The 10,447-nt window shown below is 45.6% G+C and overlaps 1 protein-coding gene across 1 annotated transcript; it reads left to right on the top strand.

Moving 5' to 3' along the window:
• The first annotated feature begins 6,445 nt into the window (after positions 1 to 6,445).
• On the top strand, positions 6,446 to 10,014 carry LOC133916421 (E3 ubiquitin-protein ligase RDUF2-like). The gene has a single exon (XM_062360083.1). It carries the CDS (start codon positions 6,651 to 6,653, stop codon positions 7,491 to 7,493), a length of 843 nt encoding a protein of 280 aa, XP_062216067.1. The 5' UTR covers positions 6,446 to 6,650; the 3' UTR covers positions 7,494 to 10,014.
• Positions 10,015 to 10,447: the final 433 nt, after the last annotated feature.

Genomic DNA, 10,447 nt, shown 5'->3' with positions numbered 1-10,447 from the left:
AGCATGAGTTTGTTCCTCGCAAAGCCGCTGGACCGGTTGGTCGGGGAGGACAGTCCTACTAATGAGTTGCTGGTACTTGGTGTCCCACGAGCACATTTGGATGTCTCTGTGGTTGACGAGTCCATTGTCGGTCTCTTCCCCATGGACGCTTGGCCAGCGGTAGCCTGACCGCTCCGAGTCTGGTCGGGGCCAGCCTGGTCGGAGCGAGTCTAGTCGGGGCGGTTCTGGTCGGGCACGCCTAGTCAGAAGGATTCTTGTCGGGACGATGCTGGCCAACCCTCGGCTGACCGACGCTGCTCGAGGTCGCTACCCTGCTCTATGTAGTCTGGTCACGTCCACGACCAGCTGGGCTGATGTCGCGAACAGAGTGGTGGTCGACCAAGGCGACGCTGGGTGGTGGAGACGGCATGCTAGCAGCAAGATCAATCTCCTGGGCAACTTCTGCAACCTTGTCAATTACCGGAAGCAATACCTCACAAAGATTATGCGGCGACACGAACCGTGAAACCCTGACCCAGGAGAAGATTTGGAGATAGAAATTCTGAGAAAATGCCAAGCATACCAGTCTGATCTGAGCCCTCTCTGATGAAAGGAGATCGCACAACGGAGGAGCGTTGCGTAGAGGGCCACCTTTCCTCGTGGTCGCCGCCATTAGTAATTTGACCCGCAAGTCAACGACATCATCAGGGAGATCTGGATGAGGGGAATATTAAGACACTGCATGACCAACAACAAGCACTACAAGGACGACTATGATGTTACCACTCCAAGTGTACTGATGGGCCGGATGTGCTCTCCTGTGCAAGGGGCACAACCAGTGCTTAATGAAGTCACGGACGACTTCTGATCTCAACAGCCCGACGTTCGTAAGCTATTTGACCTGAGCAACGAGGGTCAGCAGTTCCAGAGTCAATGTAGGGGAGCTCCCCTAGTTCTTGTTGAGGCACATCGGCACATCCGATACGCAGAGGTTGTCCAAGGAATCTTCAGTCGACAGGTAGAACCATTCCTCCCTCCAGCCCGACCACGACAACTTGAGGCACATCTCAATGTAGGAGCCTGTAACACCATCGTGAAGACGAAAGTCATAGCTTCCAGTAGCCGACCCGATCTATAACCTAGCCGTGTAGAAGTACCTGAAAAGGTTGAGGCATGGCTCGACCCTAAGGAAATTCTCGCACAAATGAGTGAAGACGCTCAGCATGATGATGGAATTGGGGTTGAGGTGGAGGTGGCAGATGTCATAGAATGAGATGACGATGGTGAAGAATTGAAGAAGGAAGGAATGAAGCCGACCAGGAAGAACGAGGCGAACATTACGATCTCCCCCTAGTGGGGAGCAAGACGTCCCCCTCAGGGCGGTACCCAGAAGATAGGCGGTGCGGGAGCAGGTGACTCTCGTACATCAGCTTCAGCTTCGCAGCAGTGCACCTAGACTTGGGGAAGTCAGACTGTTTTCTAGTGTGCGATGCCACAGGAGTTGCGGTAGGAGCATGGGTGGAGATGGAGACAATGGGCTCTGAGAGCAAGAGCTTGGTGGCTATGGGGATGGCAAAAGGATTCATGGGCAAGCTTTGGCTTTCCAATTTATAGGGTCAACATGATATCCCAATCGTCATGTGGAGCCTAGCCATCTCGTGATTTTTGAAAGGCTACGCTTAGGGAACTGGAATTCCTTCAGGTCTGGCAGAGATCAATGTCTCTCTCTCCCATGATGTTTCTCTCTCTCTCTGGAAGTTTAAATCTCCCCTTAGAATGTGGTTTTATGGGCTCACCACGAAAGTGGACTGCGTTGATGGCCACTCCCGGGGTGAATTCGTGTTCACCTAGGGCCCAGGTGGTACGACCAGGTCCACTCGTGACCATGCGGCAAACCACTCAGACCACCACATCCGCGAGAGAGCTTGGGGCATCCTGGCTAACAGGTCCCATGAGGGATATGGTGACCAACGGGGGATATTTCTTGAACCCTGGTCCATCGCACGACCAGATCAAGGCTTTCACGATCAGCCTCCTTGCGATATATTATGATCCCGCAACCAGCCCTTGCTGGTTCCAGGACATCCATACCTAACATGTCTAATCACATTTATTGATTTCTACTCAAGTGTTTTCCTTACCGATGCACATCCTTCAGCGAACAAAGTCATGGCCGGCGCAAATAGGCAGTGCCCCGTTCTGTAGTATTAAATGCTACATAGTGGGGTTTTGCAAACCGACTTGGCGTCGCGCGACAGATGGGACATGGTCTGCAAAATGATCAAGCAAGTGGATGAGTTTGTAGGTAGACTCACGAAAGGCTGGGATAGAACGGCTTGACAGATAAGCTTGTGGCTCACGGTAAGGGGATAGGCAGGGCTACCAAGGTAAAGTAAAAGTGGAGGCGTCCAAGAGGATAAGGTGGGCCCCACAGTATCATCGGCGCAAGGTGCAGCGCACACACTCCGCGTGGTGATGGCCTGAGAAAAGAATATCTATCTAGGTATGGGTCTACTGAAAGGGGCTCACTTGTAAGTTCTTATTCTCTTGTATATAAAAGGGGAAGAATGAGTCTAGATTTAGAGGAGGAACTTATTTATAACTAGTTCACAAACACTCATAACAAAATACACATGACGTAGGGATGTTATCCTTCGAGAGGCTTGAACCTGGGTAACCCCTGGTATTCTTGAGTTCATCAGACCTTAAACGTCGTTCATGTGCCCATCGACTGGTACACCTCGGAATCATTGTATGGAATTTACCCATGACAAATGCCCTATATTGTATGTCTTTGCAATGAATGCCCCCACACCAAGGTACTGGATCAAGGCTTAGTCCTTGAAGTTGCATGTGTGGGGTCGTAGTTTCTTTGGCTAAGCAAGGTTCAAGCTTAATCGCACATTCACAAAAAAAATAGTATATTAAAACAGTTAATGGGTTGGTAAGAGTTTGCCAAATTTTGAAAGGTAAAATGTGGGGATTGTTGGGATTTGAGGGGATTTTCCCTTTAAAATTCAAATTTGAAGATTAAGTAAAATTTGAATTTGAGCAAATTTCATAAAAAGGAAAAAAAAAGGAGGAGGAGACCTTGGAACAGTGGACCGCTTCTAGGCCCATATGGTCGAGTAGACCACTCGGCTCGGCCACCTCCTTGACCTCTCAGGCGAGGCTTCCAGGAGGGGAGTCACTGCACTTGTGAGACTTGGCGTCTCCACCCTAGCCGGTGACCGTTCGTCCTCGCGGCGAAATCGGATGAGGGGGGCGACATGCGTTCGCTCATGGCTCTGGTGGATAAAGATGTGGCAGTTCCTCTCCTTTGGATCTATCCTCTTTGATTCTCCACCTTCTCCTCGTGTTCTCAACTCTCCACCCTCCTCTCCGGTGCTTCTCTTCACTTGTCCCATGTCTACGCCCTGTCAGCTCTGGTGAGGGTGCTCGCGATGTGCTGGTGCACCTCCCCTAGTCGTGTGCCCCGTCGTCTTGCGCTTGACAGTCCATGCAGGCTCGGACGCGGAGCGTGTGAGCGCTCTGTGTGCGGTGGCGCTCGGTCTCTGGGTCACGCGTGTGCGCATGTTGTGGCCGTGGCGGTGATAGTGTTGTGGTGGTCTGGATCGCACCTTCGTTCGTTGTTTCTGCGGGTGGAGACCTCATCGTGCACTTACTATGCGTGCGGTGGCTGAGTCATGTGCATGACTTTGTTGTGGAGCTCACCTCATGTGCCTGCTTTGCTCGTGGTGATCTCACTCCAGCATTGATTGTCTCGAGCTAGTGTTCAACATCTCCTCCCTGGCCTAGTGCTGAACCTCTCTTTGTTGTGGTGATTTTTGCTCCTCGGGAACTTGTTGCGGTGTGCTTTACAGCTAGTACAACGATATTGTATCTCTAAGAACATACACCCTATCGACCTCAGCATAGATGGGTTGTCTCTGTTTCCTATGATAGTGCACTTGCATGCCTTGCCTTCAGTTTCATCACTGGATTGTAAGCTCGTTCCAGCCCTCCCTCTATTGTTTACTATCTAGCATGCTTGTACATGATCATCTCTGTTAGAATTGATAAACTTGCATGCTATTTGATGTGGGTATGATGCTCTGTGATGATAGCGAGCTAAGTGTGATTAGTGTGACATTTGTGCACTTGAGTTAGGTTGTAGTTGCTAGTTTATGTTCCTGTCTATCTTTATGAGTTGTTGTTTCTTTTATCTTTTTGTTCTATTTTTTAGCCTTATTCTGTTGGCTTCAATGGTGAGATATATGCATGATAGGTTTGATCAGTAGCTTGGGTAGCTGGTCTCAGCTCTTGTGGTGAAATTTGTTACACTAATTAGTAAAGCTTAGTATGTGTTGAATGGACATTAACTCAGTAACCTGCACTGAGAGCAATTTTATTCCTTTAACACTTGCTATGTTTGTTCATGCGTTAATTCACCTCTTCATGTCAATTGTCATATATAATATCCCTGTAAAGATGAGTAACATATGTTCTGTCATATTCACTTTTGAAATACTCATGTTAGTAATTATGATATTTGTTGTTGACTTATGTTCTTTCTCGTATGATTAAATTTAGAATAATTTTAATTGAAATGTTGCTAGAATGTACTTAAAACAACAGATTCTATTCTTTGGCCGTGGCAAGACTAAAAGGCATGGGGAGGAAGCTTCTCATCGTCTCCCTATCTCTGAGTGTCAGCAGACATGGAGATATGGGGCGATGTAGCATGTGTCTGATTGAGCATGACAGCATATGAAGTTTCTCTGTTGGTTCTGTAGATTTGATCTACTCCCCTGACGTGGACTTGAGCACTTGTCAAACACTACAGACTTATGGCATCTAGCTAGTTTGTGCCTGTACATGCAGGTTTATGCGAAGGTCAATTGGTTTGCTTAATCCAGAAGAAGTGCTGCAACTTGCAATTAAGAAATTAATTGAGACTGTTACCGCAGGAGACCTTTGACCCGTGTATTCACCAGGGAGCATCTAGTGGTGATTAGAAAGTGACTGAAAGTGGAGCTGTTGCAGCAACTGCGACCATTCGCAAAGACAATCTATAGACGAATCATCTTTTCACTGAGAGAAAGTAAAGTCCTTAGGTTGCGTTTGGTTGCGTAAGGATGGGTGCTTTCAATTCTCTTGATTGTGGTGGGCATGGAAATTTTAGTGGAACGGGAAAAGGGAGTTTGAGGCCACAACTCTCACCATTCTAAACCCAGAGGAGGGGTGTTTATGAGGTGAGAATTGCTTGATAGTAAAATATGGATATATCTCCACCGTTGATCGTAACTTATGATAACACATCCTATAAACTAAATCAATCCATGCGATTTCCCACTCCCAAAGCCATTTAACAAACAATGGAAAATAAGCTCTCTCTTGAACTCCTCTCTTAATTCTTATCACATACCAAAGCGATGGATGAGAACTAAAAATCAAATTCCCATGATAAATCCCTAACAACTCCCACATCCAATTCTCACGCCCCTTCCCAAACACACCCTTAGACAAATATTCATAAAATCAAAAAGAAATGCTACAAGCGGAGAGTTGATAAAAAAGAGAGAGAACATATATGCATGCTTTCACTAGGCTCGAGGCTCCATTCGGGTAATCCCTCCCGCCCTCCTAAATTAGGAGATGGGGACAGGGCACTTTCTCCTCCCATGAGAATTTTATTGGAGGTTTTATTTCCTATCAGGTAAAACGGGAACAGATACGTTCCCTTGCTACCTCCCCTCCCCGTATCCCCGTGAGGCCTTGAATTATTCTCATATGTGGTGATGTTAAACACATATATTGTATTATTTATGTTTTTATATATTTATCTTGTGTTATTATGTATTTGTGCTATTGCTCCTGTTATTGATGTACATCTCTCTTATATCTTATGTTTATTTGATGTGTGCTACTAATAATAAATGTCATGATTCTATCTTATATTCTATGTTAATTTTATTATTACTAGCTTGTGACAAGGATGAAGACCTTATCGGATACCCATTATCCGCATAGGGATGGGGATGCGGAAAAATATCCCTCCAAAACGGAGGATGATGATGAAAAATTTCCTCAATACAGGAACATATGTTACTCTGTAGGGAATTTCTGAGTTGCCATCCCTAATCATATTGATAATGCATTCTTTTCTGTACGAATGGATATTAAATTTCATCCGAAGAAATTCAGTTCTCATGTTTAGATGGATTGCTATCAACAATTTATAGGAGCCTGTAGTAGAATACTGTATTTTGGTTCAAAACTGGTGACTGGCGTCAAACCAAAAACCGCAATCATTTTAAATCCATCGCTTTTTACCGCGCAAGTCAAAACCGCCTTCCTTCTTCCATCCACGCGGCCGTTGCCGTGAGGCAACCCAACAGCCGCGTTCCACGTGCCGGCGCCGTCACCCGCGACGTCACCAGGGCGGCGGACGCCGTCCCACATAAAACCGCCCCACCCGCTCACCCACCCTGCAATTCCCCTCCCCCCTCCGCTCCCTGAAACCCCCCCCATTGGAATCCGACGAGTTTGATTTGGGGATTTCGGCGCCTCGCTTCCGGAAATTTCTCGGATCTGAGGTCGGCCGCCGTCGTCGATTTGCGGCTGGAGTTGGAGTTTGCGAGTTTTCCGGATCGGTTTGGTCGGGGGGTTTGGGGTTTCGCTTTGCGGGGATGGAGTCGTATCCGGTGTCGTACTGGTGCTACCGCTGCAGCCGCTTCGTGAGGGTGTCTCCGGCCACCGTCGTCTGCCCCGAGTGCGACGGCGGCTTCCTGGAGCAGTTCCCGCAGCCGCCGCCACGGGGCGGCGGTGGGAGCGGCCGGCGTGGGTCGATGAACCCGGTCATCGTTCTCCGGGGCGGATCGTTGGCCGGGTTCGAGCTCTACTACGATGATGGCGCGGGCGACGGGCTGCGGCCACTACCTGGCGACGTATCGCACCTCCTTATGGGGTCCGGGTTCCACCGCCTTCTCGACCAGTTCTCGCGCCTGGATGCGGCGGCGCCGCGGCCGCCGGCGTCGAAGGCTGCGGTGGAGTCCATGCCGTCGGTGACGGTCGCCGGAGGCGGGGCCCACTGTGCCGTGTGCCAGGAGGCCTTTGAGCCCGGCGCCGCCGGGCGGGAGATGCCGTGCAAGCACGTCTACCACCAGGACTGCATCCTACCCTGGCTCTCCCTCCGCAACTCCTGCCCCATCTGCCGCCAAGAGCTTCCGGCCGCTGCCACCCCAGATGTGGAGGCGGCGGATGCGGGGCTCACCATCTGGCGACTTCCACGCGGTGGATTTGCCGTCGGGAGGTTTGCCGGCGGGCCCAGAGAGCAGCTCCCAGTTGTCTACACTGAGCTGGATGGGGGCTTCAGTAACGGGGTCAGGCCAAGGCGGGTGACATGGCCAGAGGGAGATGGGCAAGTGGGTGGCGGCGGCGAAGGTCGGATTCGCCGTGTTTTTAGGAATCTATTTGGCTGTTTTGGTCAGGGCAGGCGGCAAGCGAGCTCGTCTCAATCCAGTAGTGGCTGAGCAGAGTTTTCCTTGGTAACTCTTTTTTCAATTGATTGCGGTGAAAAACTAGGGTTAGTATAAGATGAGAACCAAGATTATGATTTCTTGGGACTTTTGATGTAAATGAAGGCCTTGCATTTTCCCCTCCTTTGTCTCATTTAAGAACTAAGAGATGTCTATGAGTAAACAGCTTGGAACGAGCTTGGCCAGCAATTTAGGTCAAACAACAGAGGGAAAGCGGTGAATTTATTGGGGAATTAGTCAATTCCAAGATTGTAGGTTGGGAAAACAATTGTTGTATTCATATCTCTACTATTTGTATACATACTGGGAATTCACATTTTGCTATATCTTATGTTAATATTTAAAATCCCAAAATTCTATTTTTACACTTTTGTATCTCATGCTAAGCTCCTTTTGTTTCAACAAAAATATGTGCGTCATGGATCAGTCATAACAATGGCAACCCCAGCACTCGCTAAAGTTTAATGGTCATATCATAGTCTAGCTTGTGCTCCTATTGCTAATTAGTGATTGCTAGTGTTTTCTTAAATCTTCTGGCTGTTTCTCCCTCGATTTTGATGTTTTTGTTTCCTCTCCTAAATAAGGAAAGTCCCTATGTTCTTTCTAAATGCTCTTACCAACTCAAATATTTTTTCTGTGCCTTCAAAATATCAAACATTTTTCAGTGAGTTCAACTACTGTGGGATATTGTTTGGGGTGGTGCACAATGAGTAAAGGTTATTTAAGAAGATATTTACAGTATCTAAATATAGCATTGTCATATGTCTAAGAAAACTGTACCACATGTCCAAAAGTATGGATGGTTAGATGAAGTTTCCTTCCAGATGGATCCTATGAATCTCGGTTGTAACTTTGTTCTAGTTGTAGTAACTGTGCTATTTTGTGGAATTTACTACCATTTGTCTCCAATTATTATTTCTTGCTTTCAGCCTTTCACAATTTTATACCTGCTATGTTTTATTCATATACGAATAAAAATGGGCGGTGGTGACATGTTCTTTTTCCATGTTCATTTCTGGCAGGATTGGTGAACAATAGCGTTATCTTGCAATAGACATGATGACAATTTGTCTATGTTCATTTGTTTGAGAGTCATACAGATTAATACTCCCAACTGTGAAATTGTTCCTTGTCATTTCTTCTGTATTTTCTTTAAAATTGCAACAGAGTGAATTTTCTAATGATGAGATGAGTTATACACACAGACATAACTACTGCTTTTGTTCCAGTTATGATTTCAATTGAGAAAATTCATCGCAACTCAACCCTATATGTTCATGGCTCATATTGAACTTGTGAAGAAAAAAAAAATTATTTGCTGTCTTCAGTGTCTTATGACTGCCTTATTGTTTTGTATTACCTCTAATCTGATATGAATGTGTGGCTTTAGGAGTTACTTAAATGCAGAAGGATATCTGAGAAACTGCATAAAATTTTCTATAGTGTAGTCTTTGTTTTGCTCACTTGACTACGTGTAGTACCTTTGGCCAAAGAAACCTGCTTCGGCATGCAGTAGAATGTCTTTGTCATCTTCTTCCTTTTACATCTTTTCTAGTAACAACATGAATGCTGAAGCAGCATCTATGCAAGGTTCTGTTGTCTGCAGGCAGAAAATACCTAAACATCAATTCGATATCTTTACAGTGAGGGTAAGAAATCATTTCATTTCTTGAGTTCCGGCTATATTCCATGACTACAATTCAACCATGGTTAGTGAAGCTTGTTGAAGTTCAGTTCAGTGTATCATTATCCTCTACTTCTCTTCGGGGTTACCATGTATTATTCATGGATTATAGTTGTAATCCATTACTACTCATGCAGCAATTGTTTGGACATTATACATTACAGAAGATTCCTATCTATTGGCTAAGAACTGACAATGGATCCTAACTAGCTATTTAACTTTTCCTGTTTCAATTGCTGCCTGTGAATAGTCATCCAGTGACTGACAATTTTCTTTTAAAATGTTCAGTTGGTTGCTTTACCCTTTACACTATGTTCTATGTCTTACTTCTTTCTTCTAGCTAAATTGTTCTGGAAATGTGGGTCTATGTTTTATACTTCTGTTGCTAATGGTATCTTTTCTTTCTGGCTTCCAGATGGAAATGTGATATACTTTTCATGATAATTCTCCATCTCATCCTTCTCATGGCTGTAGGTTGACATGAAGGATTTCAGTGGTCCATGTGACATGCGTACTGTTCACTAGGTTCTCCAGTTAACAACGATTTGGCAAGGGAAGAGATGAACCACAGGGAGTCCTTGACTATTGAGATGTTCTGCAAACCTTCCCTGCGAGAAGATATTTGACAAGGGAAGAGATGAACTCTGTTTCTGTGCAATGTAACCCGTTTTTGGCAGCATGGCAGAAGTTGGGTGTGGAATGGTGGGATCACCCGGTGCTTTCGGAGATGCAAGGGATTCGACTGATGTTAATACGCATAATAGTGTGTACCTTTCAGTGGTATTACTAGAAACACTGCACGGCATTGCCGCGGTTCATTTATTTTTGCTACCTATTGTGTGACCTTGTTTGATTAATCTGTAATTCATATAGTATTGAACAATGTAGGAATACAGAAAGCACATATTACAAATAAAAGGTTCATACAATTAAATGTTCCATATACTTAAAGAAGTGTGAGATATTATATATATATTAGTATTTTATTTGAGGTGAAGCAGTCCACGATAGAGAAAATATTGATTAAAATGGGTTTCATTTCCAATCTGTATTAGAAAGAGAAGGAGATATATCTCATGCATAAGCAGTAAAACACTTATAATGCATACTCTTGAGCGCATTAAAATGACAAAATGTATCTGAAACCTTGACCCGTGTTTAACTTTTATATATATGTGATACTCATGTCATACTCATGTTTTATGTACTCAATGCAAGATCGAAAGGAGGAGATTGATGGAACTTGACTCTGTTCACGAAGTGG

Source organism: Phragmites australis, chromosome 4 (assembly GCF_958298935.1).
Source record: "Phragmites australis chromosome 4, lpPhrAust1.1, whole genome shotgun sequence".
NCBI lineage: Eukaryota > Viridiplantae > Streptophyta > Magnoliopsida > Poales > Poaceae > Phragmites > Phragmites australis.
This window is presented reverse-complemented; position numbering and strand designations above follow the sequence as displayed.